Below are 17,611 nucleotides of genomic sequence, written 5' to 3'. Positions count from 1 at the left end.
TTTGTACAGATGATGACTGGTGCCCATGACAGTTGAAACACTGTGTAGGGGTTCCAATGCAGTCGAGATGGGTGTGATGGGAGAAGACCGACGGCATCCAACTTCTCGACATTTCTGACAAAGTTCAGCTCCTCTTTTATACTCCAGCACCGACTGAACCCAAAAGCGACGGATTAACTCAGAACATGGGTGTGTTCGGACGGGAAGGGTAAGTTCTCCTCCCCTTCCACACCAGTACGGACCATCGCGCAAGAAATGACACCAAGCCACCAAACGACACACTGAGCAGCAGGAACGCTCTCGATACATATCAACAAGCAAATTAAATGAAAAGCAGGAATCCACAAACATTCAAACTTTTTAAACATCTGGAGACAAGAGCACATCTGGACAGCTTGTTGTTGCTCATATTCCCTACAGCAGAGAATTCACAAGCTGGTGATGATAAAGCTGCTGACAAACAGGTACTGACCAGCATTTTGGTCAGTTAACAATCGCACAGCTCTGCTCTTTTCATTTTCAGTATCTTATACATGTTAAATTAAATAATGGTGTTAAGACTGGTATGTAATTAAAAACTAAAAAAATCTGACTGCAAAGGTTCAAACAGCCCAAACCCAGGAAACATGAAATTCCTACTTCAGATTAATTAGACTCTGCCATGAGGAACTAAAGGTCAAATACTAATAATAATAATAACCAAATGAGTCCATATATTAAGACTTGATAAAACACCCCCCAGTACTCATTACAGTGGTAGGTGGGATCAGGACCTGCAGGTCGATGGAGGTGCTCGGGGCGGGGCTAGAGGGCAGTGTGGCAGCAGCGAGTTTTGCCAGCAAGGTGTTGGGTGGCTGCTCGTAGGGTGGGTGCGTGGCTTTCCAGTACTCCTCCAGGTACTCCGCTAAGTGCTCGCACGCTTCCTCCAGCTGGTTCTCATCCAGGATGATGTCAAACACTTCCTGGAACAGGGTGTGAAAGGTGAGGGACCAAAAAAGTTCTTTTAAAATCTATCTATCTATCTATCTATCTATCTATCTATCTATCTATCTATCTACCTATCTATCCATCCATCAGATTTCAGTACTACCTCTACTACTGCTACTTACCTAGAGCCACAGTACTCACAAGGTGTTTGCGGAACTCACCGGTGAACACTGCTGCAGTTTGTCAGCCGCTACCATTTGGACGTTCATGTGCTTGGCTTGAGATTTCCCTCTTGACTTTATGAGCCTTTGTAAAACCTTGCAGATGGAGAGAAAAGAGAAAAAACAAGATGAGAAAACATGAAGTTCCAGTGGTTATCACGCTCGCGCTGTTACCTGCATTACTGGATTTTCCATTTTCTGACTCTGTTGGTAAATTCCTCAGCAGTAAATTCTCAGTGGAGAAAAATGGAAGTAGAAGAATGAAGAGGAAGTGATGACGCATGGACTGGACAAAACTGTGACCTTAGAGACATTTCTGTCTCTGGCTGCCCTGTGAATCCCATATTACCTTAGGGGATGAGATTTTCACATAGACCAGGAGGGGAGCCAAGGAGGTCTTGGCCAGCTGTGCAGGGTGGTTGATGGTGTCGGCATCCAGCACCACTAGCTGCAGCGACCGGGCCAGCTCGAATATCCGTTCGATCTCACTTTGGACCTCGGCTGTCCAGACGGAGGAGAAGTCTCACCACACTTCGATTTAAAGAAGTCAAGTCGACACCAGAACCACTTGTGGCCCAGTTCTTACCCAGGCTGGACCGTGTGCTGGCACGTTCCATCAGCCCGTGTTTGCTGGTGCTGCCTAGGATGGACCGCTTGGCAAGGGAGATGTCTGCTGTGACCCGCGTGATGGAGATCCTGGAAGAGAAGACACTGTGCACATGTCCACCCCGTGTAAGCTACACACACCAGCACACATAACATCTCAAGAGAGACCACCAGCACTCACCTCCCTTCAAATCTGTGTTTCAAAAAGTCAAAGAGAGCTTTCTGCATCATATCAGTGACCTGGAACAGAAATATGCAGATAAGAGCAAAGCACAAACACCATGATGATGATTATTTTCTGAAATATAGAATGATGGCTGTGGGTCACTGCATGAATTAATGGGGTGTAAGTCACGTAGCCAATCCCTCCCCCTGAGAAAGGTGGGTATCAGAGCGACCAAGGGGCGTGAGATATCCTGCATGCTGCGTGTCCTTCGGCCCCTCCTTACAGTCGGCATTCTTATTTGACTCCTGAGTGTGGAGGTTCTCACCTCATAGCCCTTCAGTGATGGACCCATCAGCACCACAGGCCTCATGGAGGGCACCACGTCGTAGGGGGGCGTGTGCTCGTTCTGAAGGTGAAGGAGTCAAAGGGGTGTTTTAAATTCCATGCAGTTCACAACATAGTGCAAAACGCAGTACAGTGTACACACACACACACACGCCCACATGTACACACAGATTTAATGGTGCTTTATACTCACATATATAACACATGCAACACAGCAGAGGGACAAAAGACACTGTGAAAATGGACCCCCAGCCAAGATTCATCACTTACCGATTTCTGCTTCTGCTTCGCCACTGAGGGGTGATGGGACGAGAGGGGGTGAGAGAGAATGTTAGGCAGGTGCATGCATGTCAACACAGTCACGTGACATGGAGTGGGAGGGGCTAACACTGACAAAGAAGGATTAGTCCTTTACAATCTGATCCAGGACCCTGGGGTGGTGTGGGTCCTGGAGAAGGTGCAACGAAGAAAGGGGGGCGAAATGAAAAAAAGAACCGTGGGAGGTCCATTCCTAGACTCCTTCATTTCTTCGTGATGGACTTTCTACTAGGAGGCAATAATGAGACAGGAGATGGTGCTCACCCGTCGTGGGGGGTGTGTACTTGTTGGCCTTATCTGCTGCATTCGGATTGTTGGCTCCAGCTTTGCTGAGAAAGACAGACAGGAAACAAACTGTTACACCTACAATACAAACACACACACACACACACTGTCTGAAACCACTTGTCCCAAGGGAGGTTGTGGCAAGCAGGAGGCTAAACCAGCAACACAGGGCACAAGGCTGGAGGGGTGTGGGGACACACCCGGGAACGGACGCCAGTGCGTCGCGAGTCGACCCAAGCAGGACTCGAACCCCAGACCTACCAGAGAGCAGGACCCGGCCAAATCCGCTCCACCACCGCACCCCCCCAGTACATATATTTTAATCAGTTATTTATTTCGACACTTTTCTCCAAAGTGACTTACAATGTTAAGCTGCTTGAAGTGATTTACCCATGTATGTAGTAGGGTAGGGGGTGTGGTGGTGCAGTGGGTTGGACCACAGTCCTGCTCTCCGGTAGGTCTGGGGTTCAAGTCCCGCTTGGGGTGCCTTGTGATGGACTGGTGTCCCGTCCTGGGTGTGTCCCCTCCGGCCCTACGCCCTGTGTTGCCGGGTAGGCTCTGGTTCCCTGCGACCCCGTATGGGACAAGTGTGTGTGTGTGTGTGTGTGTGTGTGTGTGTGTGTGTGTGTGTGTGTGTGTGTGTGTGTGTGTAATTTTTTACTGTATCCTTGATCAAGGGTACTACAGCAGGAAGTGGGGTTTGAACTTGGGTCTTTTCGAGTACTGATGCTTCGTACCTGGCCTGTAGCTTGGCCTTCCTGGCCGCCAGCTCGTGCTTCACCAGGATGATCTCCAAGTTGACAGGGCTGGGGATGAAGCCCACCTCGCTCTCCTCTTTCACCTGCCTGCCGATCCACCAGTCATTGCTGAACTTCTGCAGGAGCAGGGAGGAACACATGTTCAACATCACACTCACTGAGGAGTTGCGCCAATCGCCGTATTCCTCTTCCCTCTCCTAAATGCCGTCATCGACATGACTGTCATCTCAATGAGCGACAACTGTCTCGTTGTGTGCTTTTAAGCTTCACGCGCCTGGTTCTGACCTCTTTGATGTGGAGGAAGTCTTTGGCCTCGAAGGAGATGGCCTTGCCGGGCACGGGAACGCCGTCCTCCTCGGCGGCTACGTAAGTCACGTTGGTGCGGACAGCAAAGGCCACGGGCTTGCACTGCATAAGGGAAGCAGGCGAGAGGAGAAGATGTGTTTGCTTCCTTTCCAAGAACAACTGTCAGTGTCAGCAGAGTTGTAGAGAGGAGTGGGGCATCAGGGAGAGGCCTGGAGCAGAGCGGGGGGGTTGGGTACCTTGGCTTTATCCAGCTGCACCTGTGCTTCCTTCTGCGCAGCTTCTTTCTCTGCCTCCTGGAGAGCTTTGGCCTCCTGGCGTTTTGTGGATTCCTCCGATCCCTGAACAGGGGAAGAGGGGGGTGGATCAGACCGTAGTGGTGAGCTCACCTGAGTTCACAAACACCGTGGCCTTACTTTGTCTGCCCCCGTCTCCGTAGCAACCATTTGTTTATATGGGAATGACATCCTACAGTTACACACACACACACATTTTCTGAACTGCTTGTCCCATAAAGAATATAAAAAAACATTTATCGGACATGTTTCTCCAAGTCAGCCCAATGTAAGCAACAGTGCATCAACAACAGAGGAAGAGCTTTAGACACAGACACAGGTTTATCAACAAACAGCTTGTTTGTGTGATACCACCATGTTACTGGTTCACGTCCCCCAAGTAGCGCAGCTGCCTATGGAAGTGACATTCAAATGGCAAATACATAGATAATCATACCAGATAGTGTTTGACTCATTTATGACTCATTTTATTGACTCATTTATATGTTAGGAGATCAGGAGATGGAAGAGATGGGCTTTGAGAAAACTGTCTGATAAAGTTATAAATATAAATGTAAAATATGCAACTGGGTCCTTTGTTTCCTACCTGTCTGAAAACTGTTCTACGTTGAACTCTAAGCTCAGGGCCTGGATGTCTCTTCAAATCTATAATCACTTAATTGGATGAGTCATTGCTCTGCATTAATGTAGGAGGCCATGTGCTCAGACCGCTTAGTGTGTTTCCCTGTCTAGAAAGCCATAGAAATTTCTACAGGTACAGGTGCACCTGGTCCTATTCTGGAATTTTTCTTTGCTAAAGAGAGTCCAGTATACTGAGAAAATATACACGGGATGGCGGCCACTGTGACATGGGAACCACTTCGCTTGCCTGTGGTTGTGTGACAATAAGCGACAAGGCAGCGAGCAGAACTAAGACTGACCCTGGAAGGCTTGTTTCCTCAGCCTGGTGGGACCAGGTGAGGCTAGGTGAGGCCAGGTGACTCCATTTTCACCCAAAAAGTGAGTGTCCATCAGCAGGAGAGTTAAGAGTCAAAAGTAGGAGCTGTGAGACTGTAAGCGTCATCTACCATCTTTATTGTCAAAGTTTGAGGAAGACATAATGTGCAGCAAGTTACAGTTTTAAGTCCTTCAGATTAACGACCTTTTATGTAAAAACATGCTTCATGCTGCGTAGTCTGCATCTAGTTTTTCTGACTGTGTATCACATTCCCATTTTAACGCGCTTCATACTTGTTTCTTTAATATAAACCAGCTCATTTTGCGTTTATTTTTTCTTCACATTTTCATTTTAATCTGTGAAATGGGTAGGAATGGAATACAGGCAGTCTCCGGATTCTCCGAGTTGCTCTCCTAAGTCTGTCTTCAAGTCAAATTTGTACATAAGTCGGATAGTTGTAGATTTCATCAGGACAGAGCCTTTTACATGCTCTATTATTTTTGCTTTGTCCCTTAAAATTGTCCCAACTGTTGACCGACTGTAGCCTAATGCTTTTCCAATGCTTGTTGGTTTTCACCTTTTTCCGATCGCTTTAATATTTCCACTTTAGTTTCAGTCGTGGTAGTTTTCCTTTTCTTTCACGCATCACCATCACTTAGATCACATTTACGCTTTGGTGCCATGGTTACGAGAGTAAAAACAAAAGAAATTAAAGACACATATAGTAACACACACGCTGTTAACAGCGACGTGGTCTGACTGAAAAGAACGAAGTGTTTGTCCTACCTCGGCCCCACGCGTCCCGCCCACGAGCCGACGAACCGCTGTAGACGCGCAATGTTTTGATGTTTTGTTGGAGTAGCACCTGTTTGTTATTACAAATCATTGTATGTAACTTGAATTTTTAATATAATAGGCTTTATGGCAGGTGGTTCGTAACAACGGGTTGTACCTAAGTTGGACGTTCGTAACCCGGGGACTGCCTGTATTGCTTTTTTACACTTGATTAAGAGAAGAACAGAACATGAGAAACATTTTAATAGAGGTGTGTTTTTCCCTAAATTAACAGCCAGCTGTATGTCTCGACTGCCATGCCTGATGTTTCGTACTATCTGTGTATTTGCTATTTTCATACCGCTTCTATGAATAGCTACTTGAGAGATGTGAACCAGTAAATGGTGGTAAAGTACAGTATAATAATTGTGCTGCCCAGCCTGCTGAATGAGTAGATGAATAAGCTAATCGACTGAAATCAATACATATGCAGATGCTAACCGTCAGCCTAATATTTTTGATGGGCCTTTAACTGATTTTTCCTCCCTTTTGAACTTTTGATAATAATAAGATTCCTCCTTCTTTCAGTCTTTCACTCTTGTCCACTTATAAATACTCATTTGTGCATCATGTGCTAATACCGGCCCAGGTTTATTTAGTCAAATACATGCATATACTCATAAATATCTATGTATTGTGTGTGACGGTGGTTCTGTCTTTAGACTCTTCATGAACTTGCAAGTTGTTACAAAGACGTGAAGTAGTGATGTATGATGCTATTTCTTCTTCTTCCTTCAGAAAAATCAAATACACTTGAAACGATTACAGGTGGTTGGTGAGACTCTAATGGTAGGATAGGTCAGTTAGAGTTCCAGGAGCACAAGAAAGCAGACTGGCTGTATCTGAGATCCGAAAAATCAGTTGCCTGTACTCTGGTTAGTGTTAGGGTTAGTGTTTGTGTTAGGGTTACGATTAAGATTAAGTCAGGCCCTCAGGAGTGATACTCTGTCTCGTCCCTACTATGTTGCTGTGCCCTGAACGTTGTTCGGCACCCAGTAGTCGAAGGGTGAAGAAGCAGATAAAATGTGGGAATCACCGCAGTCTATGTGTTTATGACTAAGAGGCCACAGGTGACAGCAGAACCAGCACAGATTTCCTTCCACACACCACAGGGTGTTAACAGTGAGACCCCAGCAAATGTCTCCACTGCCGGTCCCTGTGCTCCTCGGCCAGGGACAGGATCACAGGGGTTTGGAACATGCGTTCATGTGTGTGTTCCAGTACATATTTGCATGTGTGTGTAGTTTTGAACATTGCTTATGTGTATGTGTGAATATTCTGACATGGAATGACAATAAAAACAACTTGAACTTGAATACTTACTGCACGCGGTTTTGCTCACTTTTTATATGTGTGTGTAGCCTACATATTTTTCTATACATATGTGACTTTCATTCAAATAACTTAGGTAACCAGGGAAACAAACTCAAAAAGCTCCAGTGATATTTCACATCCATCAGATGCTCTTATGGTGCACTCCAGTACCTTTTGTTGCGCTAGCAGTTGCATTAGCACACTTTAAAACTCAATACTGGGATGAAAAGGTTATGTATAACTTAGCCAAGTGCTACCAGATCGAATTTTCTGCCTTGGAAATGCGAGTGAAGAAAAGTCTCACTGTCTTATTGGCTACCAAACGCCCAAGAAGAAGAAGAGGAAGGCGAAGACTGCCTTGCATATGGTGAAGGAAACAAACAAACTGCACTTAAGAGTCACACATCTGCAGCAATGTCTCTTTCTTCTAATGTGATGCACAAATTGTATTTTCTATGAGATGTATGTCGCTTTGGAGAAAAGCGTCTGCTAAACGAATACGTGTAAATGTAAGGCTTAACACTCCTAGCTTGAAAGTCTCACTTGTCCACCGTTAGCACACCATTCTTTTCTGATTTGTTAGCTTTTGTAGTTCATGTCGCTTCAGCTAGCATTAGCAAACATCACTTGTCCTCGCCTACCCTATTTACTTGGGTAATTCATAATGTTTATTTGCGCAACATTACTTGCACCTACTACCAATATTTATATATTTATCTTTTTAATGTACTTATTACTGTTTTATTGTATAAATCTTTACCCCTTGATCTAGTTTTATAGTGGCCGCTAACCTTTGGTGTCTTGTTGTACCATGAATTAGGGGAAATGGTATTTTGTTGATTCTTTTACATTTGTATAAAGTGTGGAATGACGGTAAAGTGGATCTGGAACCTTCATCCATCCCGTGGACCATATAATAACCATAATGTTTGTCTTCACATGTTTCACATTAGATAGTAACAGTGATGTAGCTGTTTTTTGTACCTTGCTGGTAATGAAGAATTTAATAGTAACAAAGATATCAAAGATTTCCCCAATTTTTGGTTCACCTAGTGATTCTGCTGGGGAGCGGAACACACAATGTTTTGAGTCTGTTAGCAAGTTCGGTCACTTTTCACTGTTAGCAAACACGGGCAATGCTAGGTCATTGGCAAATTTGCAGCACCAGGTCATGTTCCTTGTCCAGTGCTATCCCGACAACCTCTCACGGCCAGGTTCAATTCTTCATCAAAAGCTAAATACGTAGAACGTTTGCAGAGAGACAGACAGAGACAAAGAAACCTCAATTTCTTCGAGCACAGCTAACGCGTCCTGCTAAAAAGAAAGTTACCGGTTGTATGTCCAAAGAAACAGAAAGCTACAGGTTACAGAGCGAACATTGCTGGTCACGTGTCCCAAGAGAAAGAGAACTATTGGATTAGTGCAAATCCCCCTCTCATCCTGGACATTTGCAGCGTATTTTTTATTCCCTGCATCGAATCCAATTAGACGGAGAAAATCCAGAAAGATTATGAAATGTGAAGTGTTGTAAAGGTCCTTATGAAAGAAGCAATAAATGTATCACAATCACAATTTCCCTGAAGTCTTGAGAATCAGGATTCATTGTCCAGATATTAATGGGCTTCACTGATAATTTTAAGCCACTTTCCTGATGAAATCTGAGGAGCACAGAGAGAAAATGGAGACACGGGGTGTGTGGAGATGGTTGGCAGGTATGATCTCCGGGGAGGAAAGAACGACAGTGTCTGTTGATCTCCTGAAGATCCCATACAATGAGACTGGTGTGTGGTGTGTGCTGGATGCAGTGAACAGATTGTCACCCCATTTTTCAGGAGGGGCCCTGCTTAAAACCATTGTGTAATCCCATCAAAGAGCAGAAATGTGCTTTTTTATTAGCTGGGCACTTATACATATTCCTGAGAGACCTGTGGGCTTCATTCATATGGCAAACCTCTCCGTCTCTGTAGACCCAGGATTTGAGAGGACACCTCACAAAATCATAACACGCTCACATTCTGTCATATATGTGTTCATGATAACCTGGACAGTCCTTTTTCATACACGATCAAGAAGACATGCATGTGGGTGCGAGTGTAAGACCGGGCCATGTCCATATGGTTGGTGTGTGTGTGTGTGTGTGTGTGTGTGTGTGTGTGTGTGTGTGTGTGTGTGTGTGTGTGTGCCTGAATGTGCTCTTGAGAGAACTGATGCCAGTGTGGCTGTCTGTGCATGAGTGATATCTCCTCATCTACCCATGTTCCATCACAAATCGCCACGATTGCTGTGCAGTAAGGAGATTACGGTGGCCTGCGTCAATCCAGGATTTGGAAGAAAAGAGACAAATGATGACTCAAGCACCCCCGTTTCACTTAGAGTCATGGACTACCTGAAGGGATTGACAAATCCCACTTAAAGCAAACTCCGAACAAACACCATAAACAGCAACACAACATACATCTGCAATTTCATAAATGCAAACCAGGGCAGCTGGTGGTGTAGTGGTTAGAGCTGTTTCCATGACCTTGAAAGCTCTAGGTTCAAATCCCCACTCCTGCCATAATACCCATGACTGAGGTACTTACCCTAAACTGATGCTGAAAAAAAACTTATTACCCCTCTATAAATGGGTAAATCAGTGTAAGTAACTTGGAGTACAAACCTATCATTGTAAGGCCCCACATGTTAGAATGTTCTTACAGTTTCATCATTATTTACTCTAAATTATATTATCATAATTTACTTTCAATTATTCTTTAATTAATTTTAATTATATTATTCCCCATATGCCTTGCAATGGTCTGGCGTCCCGTCCTGGGTGTTTCCCCTCTCCCTCCAACCTTACGCCCTGTGTTGCCGGTTAGGCTCTGGCTCGCCATGATCCTGAATGGGACAAGCGGTTCAGACAGTGTGAGTTCTGTGTGTGTGTGTGTGTGTGTGTGTGTGTGTGTGTGTGTGTTATTCCCCATATGCCTTGCTATGGTCTGGCATCCCGTCCTTGGTGTTTCCCCTCTCCCTCCAGTCTTATGCCATATGTTGCCGGGTTAGGCTCCGGCTCGCCACGATCCCACTTGGGACAGGCGGTTTCGGCAAGTGTGTGTGTGTGTCTTCCCCGTAAGCTATTCATTTATCTATTTTATTGTTTTATTCTATTATATTTTACTTGTATGCCTTGTCTTTTCTGTGGTGCCAGCTATGGCCTGCTGTGGAAGTTTCTAGAAGAATGCAGCTCTAATGCCGGTAAATTTCCCTTGCTGGAAGGAGACCTCAGATGGTTTTGTTATAGGTACAAGCAGATAAAATAGTTTCAAAACAGTTTAGGAATATAAAAAGACAGTGAATAAATGCACAGGCGTGTATAGTATATGTCTGTGATGAGTAATGTCTGGTGGTTTGTAGTAAACCACAATTAACGTTTATTGTGCCTTATTATTGAGACTCCTTGAATGGTTTGGAAAAGACATCAGTTCCACCAGTGAGCTCAAGTGCTCAGAAAGTTGGTTGATAAAAACTTTTCCAAAGCTGTGTGGCCTCATGTAAACTCTGGGTTTCAAAATGTCTTATTCTACTTATAGCAGTTTAAGACTGGATATCCTGGTCTATAAGAGGCTTTTGCTGTTCTGGGTAACAATTACAAGGCCACCCTGCAAAGGTAATACTGTTCACCACCATTTGCTGATACCTCGTAGGTTCAATGCAGAAAGAATAATTACGGCATACAAATATTTAAAAAGAAAAAGCAATACTGTGTGAAAAAGTTAAGGCTGAAAACTTCAGCACTGAGAGAGTAAATTTTGTTTACTGACTTCCCGTTTGTTATAGGGAGTTGAGTCTTGAGCCTCATCCTGTATATGCTCACACCCCAAGTCGTTAGTTAGGTGGATGACAGTAGATACCCCTCATCACGATACCACATCCACCAGGCTGTTCTAGGGCACGTAAGTGTGGAAGCCCAGTGAGCAAAAGTGGGAATGTAAGATCGTACTCTTGCATATGCGCGTACTCAAAACCACCATCACTAACACCATCAGCCAAGAGCGGGGAATACGCGATCAAGTACACCCTAAACATGATAACCACTGTAACTGTGCTAAAACTATGCTAAAATGCAATCATCATAAAATTACAAATGGCACAGTTTTAAGAAACTATTTAAAGAGGCTGGCAGATTCTCCAGAAACATCAGTCTGGGCTAATCTAAGAAATGGCCGCACAGGAAATGATGTGCCAGTGCTTAGGCGTCAGCTTCCTGCTCGCATCGGCACTTGGTTCTGGCTCCTGACCCAACTGGGCTTGGTTCTGATTATCACCAAACACAGAGTGATGACCAAAGTAGAATCCTGGTAGCCTTGAAGTTAGTTACTCATTCATTGAGCCCAAGTTTTTCCATAAAGTAATTTACAGTGATCTACTCAGTTATACAGCAGGTACATTTTTACTGGAGTAATTCAGGATAAACAACTTGATGAACCAAGAATTTGGGATTCAAACCTGGGCCTGTTGAGTGCAAGGCAATGGCTAAAACTGCTACACCGCTGGGTGTCCAAGGTAGCCCTCGGGACTCCAGGACGGAGGCCTCGTCCCACAAACCTGTCGTCAGACACCATACAGACATGAAGCAGGAACTCATCACCGTACCTTGGGCTTCCTGTGCATGATGTCTCAGCTGATGCCTCAGATGACACCTAAGTTGGCTCTCTGTTCCTTCTGGTCTGTGGTGAACCACGCAAACCCCCCGGTGTCTTTGTCCCAGGGCAGGGGACAAGGGGGTGGAAATGTCCACCACAGACAACCAGAGAGGGAGACTCCAGGAACTCACATGTCTTCTGAGATCACAAGGAGGTCGTCAGTACTGACTGTTCCAGACCATTCTGGCGGAGAAAAATAGGGCCGTGGGAGCAGAAGAGGAGGCCACGCGCGGTGGAATAACCAGACAAAGCTCCGTCGCTCTGGTGTGCCCCTCGCGAGCTGCCTGGGCATTAAGGGCTTACAGACAGGAGGACATCTGCCGCTCCAACCCTCCAAGCTGTCCTGGATGCGCCCTTGTCTTCCAGACCACGATTCTGCTCGTTGCGTGGGTCCAGGTCCAGGAACAAACTCCACAGACAACAGTGACCAGCTGCACAGAAGGGACTCTTCTCTCCGGGATAAAGCTACCTGCTGACCGCGGTATCAGAGCTCGTTACCACAGCCAATCGTGCCTTTGCGAGAGCTAATGCAGGATAAGAACCTTGCTCACGGATTGAGCACCAGTGCAGCTCCTGGGTATCCTGGTCACGAGTCACAGGTTCCTTACACAACCACTGACCCGACACACGGTCCACAACAAACCCAGACACTGATCTTCAGGGCAGTTTCTATGGGATACTGCAAGTGGCTGTTCCAGCTTGTTCACGTCAACATTAAGTCACAGGTGTATTTCAGTCGTCAAACTGCTGTTGGCACGAGGCTCGGAAGGGGGGCCATTTGAGTATGAGGGTCATATTACATGTCTTTTAAAAAATTCAAGATGTGAGAAATGGACTTCTAACAACCCATTCATCTGGGGAGCAACAGGTACTCTCACAGCCTCCTGGTATTCCTAACGTCCAACTATAGTCCCAACATACAACTGTAGAGAAACTACAGCCTAGAAATCTGCCTGCAGCTGTTCAGTTATCTATAAAAAAAAAAATTGCTTATAGAACTAACAGCAAATTTGCTCAATTCACTTCATCCAGTTTTTACCGGCTTACGTTGAGCCAACATAGCAAGAAACCCAATACTTCTCCTGGTACTCTGGTTACACAGTGGAAAACTATGGTAAGGGAAAGATAGCATGGACTCACAGAAGCTCCACCCACTCGGCAAACAGAGGCACCTTATTGGCTGAAACAGAGAGGACACTGTAACTGATTGTAATCTGAAAATGTGTGTGTGTGTGTCCACTTTTACCGTACACTGTTCTGTCCTCAGCAGTAGTAAGGATGGAATGGTTCTAAGTTACAGTCCCGTGATCGTATGAACAAAAACTGTTGGCCAACGTCAGATACAAGGTAGCAGGGCTGCCATGAGAACCATGTTCCGACCGCGTTCCTTGGGCTGTCAATGTCAGCATACTGGCAGACATCTGAGGGCCAAGTGTACTGGTGAGAGAGGGTGTGTGAACCACTGGATCAGTGGGGCAGCTGCATGCTGTGCCAACCACACGCTGCACGCGACCCCATGCGAGACCGGGTGCTGCAGCAGTCCTCTGCTTGAAACTGAGCACTAGAGCCCCCCTCTAATCTCTCCCACACCATCTGCTGCTGGACACACACACACACGCACACACGCACTCACACAATACAGTATCCCAGAGTCTACTTGGGATTGCATAAGCTAACATTCCCAGAGATGGACCAGCTTCTGTGTTTATTTCCAGCTCATAGGTTGTACTTCTCACCTTGTCATCGGCTCACCGACAGCTCGTTTATCGGTCTCTGTTATCTGAATAAATAGTGACACCTCACTGCTCCCCGAAGTGCAGTGACATCATAGTTAGAGGCACCACACATTCCCCTTTTATAATCATTGTTTCACTTACCTGACACTTTCATCTAGAGCAATTTACAGTATGAGGATTGTACATTAATCCATTTACAGTGATTTACCCATTTACACAGAAGGGTAATTTTACTGTATCAGTTCAGGGTAAGTACCTTGATCAAGGGTACTAGAGCAGGAGTGGGATTTGAACCAGGTTCTTCCACCATACAGTGATGGCTCTAATCACTAGAGCCCCTGCTGCCCAATCTAAAAGGACAACTTAGCTTTTGTGGATGGATGAGAGAGATTAACTAAAATAATTTTAAAATGTATATTTAACACCTAAATGTTTTTCAGAAAACTTCAATCAAATGGTGAATCGAGGGTGTGTGGAATAAGTACAAAAGCAGTAGCGCAGAGTACAGAATGTATTTACTACTGAGCGGATTCTGGGACAGAAAACAGTTACATATAAAATCTGTTCTTTCTGCAACCCGACAAAACTGATAAACGACTCAGCAGCATTTGGTTACATAAGAGTTATAATAATCTGCCATTCCTTGTGTTTTGCATGTAACTTCATAAATCAAATCCCTGATGTGCCTTAGTAATTCCATGACAAAATCAGTCTTTGAAACTGCACTGTATCCATTCACAAATCCTTTAAAAAAATATTCTTTGCCTCTCATTATTATTATTATTATTATTATTATTATTATTATTAAAGTAATAAAAAGTTAAGTTAAAAAGTGTGAAAAAATTAACTTTGCACTTTAAAAATGGCACTTTTTACAAACATTGTTGCAGATACTTTTGACTTACATATTATTATTATTATTGTAAAATCCATTACACATTGTATTTGAAATAATAAGTCAATACCATAAAAATTAAACAAAACACATAGGATGCACCAGTAATCATAAACAATTTGATATTTTCATAAATCCTCATAAATCCCAATGTTTACCATTAATGTTAAAATTGCACAACGGCTGATTAACAGGAAACACACCTGTTGTATGGGATGGCTTTGGAGAGACGGGTGCTCCTCCTTCTTTACCACCTGTCCTACACCCTGACTGATGACCAAGGTACAAAAGCTGCACTCAGAGACAAGCAGAGAGTCATAGGCAGAGGACTGCGTCCAAGTGGACACCTGTACTTACCCAGGAGACATTTTTACTCTTTGGCGTTCGGGACATGGTGCCGAGCAGAATGAACCCACCGGCATGGAGAGGAGGTTCTCCTGGGGGACAGGCCTTTACCTATTGGGTGTGGCAGGCCAGGTGCTCGCCCATGAGGCTCCGATCCTAGCAAACTGATCAAGAGTTCAGTGCAAATCCCGCATTGGTCCTGGAATTCCTAAATCTGGCCGTGCCGGCAAAACCAGAGAAAGTGGATATGCGTTTAAAGAAACACAATTCTGGCGTCTCGCTGCTCCCCCGGGGAGCCGAAGGAGAAAGTAAAAGTTTCATCCCGGTCATTCTTCGTCCTGCTTGACCTCTCCCCTGTCCCTTTTGCCCTCAGTTCCTGACTGTTAATGTATTCACATCTGGCATGAATATGTAGCATCTCATCTGGGAGTGACCCCTCCCCCTCTGCCTGAGCAAACCGTCTGTCTTCCAATCGCTGTCCGGAGACAGGACGAGCGCTGCAGAGATTCGGCTTACAAAGGCATTAGGATCCCAGAGCAGGGAAGGGGGCAGCGCTGGTAGCGCCAGCCGCTCAAGGGGGGGTTATGGGTAGGGGCCTTGTCTGCGAGGGAGGGGATGCAGAGATTCATGTCCCTATCTTTCTATTTGTGTGTGTGCGTGTGTCGTTCACTGCTACAAACAAGTGGAAGTGGCTCTAATTTCAGTCTGCTGGGACCACCCACCTTTCCTTCTCTCTCTCCAGGGGGGCTGATCACTCACCCGGATAGAAGTAACCCACAGGTAGGCAGGTGATGAGCAGGAACGGAGGTATTCCTTGGAGTGAAGGTGGTCCAGAGGTGGGAGGTAGCCAACAGGTAGGCAGGTAATCTACAAGGGGGGTGGGGTGAATCATAGGGAAGCAGGTGATTTGGAGCCACGGTCAGTGATAGTTGGAGAGAGGGAGGGCCAGGGGGGCATTTAGAGCTCCAGGTAAGGGCTTGGGGATAATCTTGATCTCATTCTTCTGGCCCCAGCCCTTGGATTCCAAGACTTCTTCTCCTCACACTCTCAATTACACCCTTCCTCACAGGACTGTCCATTTGTTGATACCTCATGTCAATCCTGATTACGTAAGAAGATCCGTGCTAAATTCTGCTACTATGGAGAGCGATTAGGGAGAGTCGATGGAGATGGGATTAAGTGAGTGACTCCAGCTCAGGATGCTGCACTCTTTGGGTATGTTCACACCACTCACCTCCAGACAGATGAACACTGTGGTATGTGTGATCACACAGTAGCGTGTGAAGCACAGCCAGCACAACGTAGGTTCAAATACATTGATTGCAGGAAGAGATGAGATCTGAACCGGCACCCTCTAGTCCAAAGGCAGCATCATTAACCACTACGCCACCTGCTGCCCGTGTATGGATAATGGTCCAATGAGAAAAGTGGTAGTTAGACCTATCGCCTTGCACTGAAAGGACTGGGTTTGAATCCCACCTCTTGATGCAGTACTGCTGCTAATGTACCTTGAATCGTAAAGTTGCCATGTTGTGTAAATGGGTAAATTGCTCTGAATGGCTTGGTGTTGACACCTAACATTGTAAGCTGCTGTGGAAAGAGATTCAGTCAGTGAAATAATAGTTAAAAAGAGTTAAAATTATTGGAGATGACGTCTGCACTAGTATGTGGTGGTTTCTGCATGCAAGCAGAGCTGACCTGTGCCCGTTCTCATGAGAGCAGATCTCACAGCTCCTGGAATCTCGTGGCAACAACCTCTACTTTCTGATGCCCTCCGGCTCCAGAAGGAAGACGCAGAACCTTTTTCTCACGCAGAAGCGCACGCTTGCTGTACGGATGCAGGCGGGATGAGGGCAGACAGGCACGTGTCTTTGCAGCTGGATTAGAGGGATCCACACCATGTATCTCTCTCACACACACAGAGCCAGATTACAATGATACGCACTGTGAATGCATGAACACACACACACACACACACACACACATACTCGCATGCCCAGATGAGAATGATGTCCAAGAGCACGTGTGAAATGTCTGCCACAAAAAAACGTGTCTTTCAGGCCCACTTTCCTGGTCTCCTGTGTGCTTCATAAACTTTTGCAGCATTAACTTCCAATTACATCACTTGATTACTCCCCATCAGGTCGACATACGATTATTATTGGACTAATCCTGTATTGAGCAAACTGCATGTCAGCATCTGCATCGCTTAATCCGTTGGTGAAATGCAGTTTTGTTTACCTAAAATTTTACATCGCTTTGCAAAAAAGGGAACTGCCAAATGAACAAATGGATAACTGAATGTAGCACGCCGAGGCGGCCCGGGGAGGGGGTGGAGACGGGGGGCAAAGCAGCCACAGCTGGGGTTGATTTCACTCCCTATTTCTTCCCCGGTGCCCAGCAGTAGAGAGGAGAGACCGAGGAGAATGAGACAGAGGCGAACCCGATCCTGATCCTTGAGACGACTCTCCCAGCCCCCCGACCCACACGAAGCCTCGCCCTACCTGTTCCCTGCTCCCCCTTTCCCGACTCCTTCCTTCTCCCCTGTCTAAGGGCAAATAAAAGCCCACAGCAACGGGCGACTGCATCTCCTGTCTCCTGCCTCGTTTCTTACACTCAACAATGCAGGTGATTTAAGGG

At 45.6% G+C, this 17,611-nt stretch overlaps 1 protein-coding gene across 1 annotated transcript; it reads right to left on the bottom strand.

Annotated features, from left to right (window-relative positions):
• Positions 1-340: 340 nt before the first annotated feature.
• On the bottom strand, positions 341-16,065 carry LOC108937565 (voltage-dependent L-type calcium channel subunit beta-2-like). Its single transcript, XM_018757580.1, has 13 exons — positions 16,015-16,065; positions 15,731-15,838; positions 4,169-4,318; positions 3,912-4,034; positions 3,606-3,742; positions 2,848-2,912; positions 2,536-2,558; positions 2,246-2,326; positions 1,936-1,994; positions 1,735-1,844; positions 1,498-1,649; positions 1,149-1,244; positions 341-962 (listed from the first exon to the last, which is right to left on the bottom strand). Exons 1-13 carry the CDS (start codon positions 16,063-16,065, stop codon positions 717-719), a joined length of 1,401 nt encoding a protein of 466 aa, XP_018613096.1. The 3' UTR covers positions 341-716.
• Positions 16,066-17,611: the final 1,546 nt, after the last annotated feature.

Source organism: Scleropages formosus, chromosome 7 (genome assembly GCF_900964775.1).
Source record: "Scleropages formosus chromosome 7, fSclFor1.1, whole genome shotgun sequence".
NCBI lineage: Eukaryota > Metazoa > Chordata > Actinopteri > Osteoglossiformes > Osteoglossidae > Scleropages > Scleropages formosus.
Note: the sequence above shows the minus strand (reverse complement) of the source record. Positions and strands in the feature narration are given on the sequence as shown.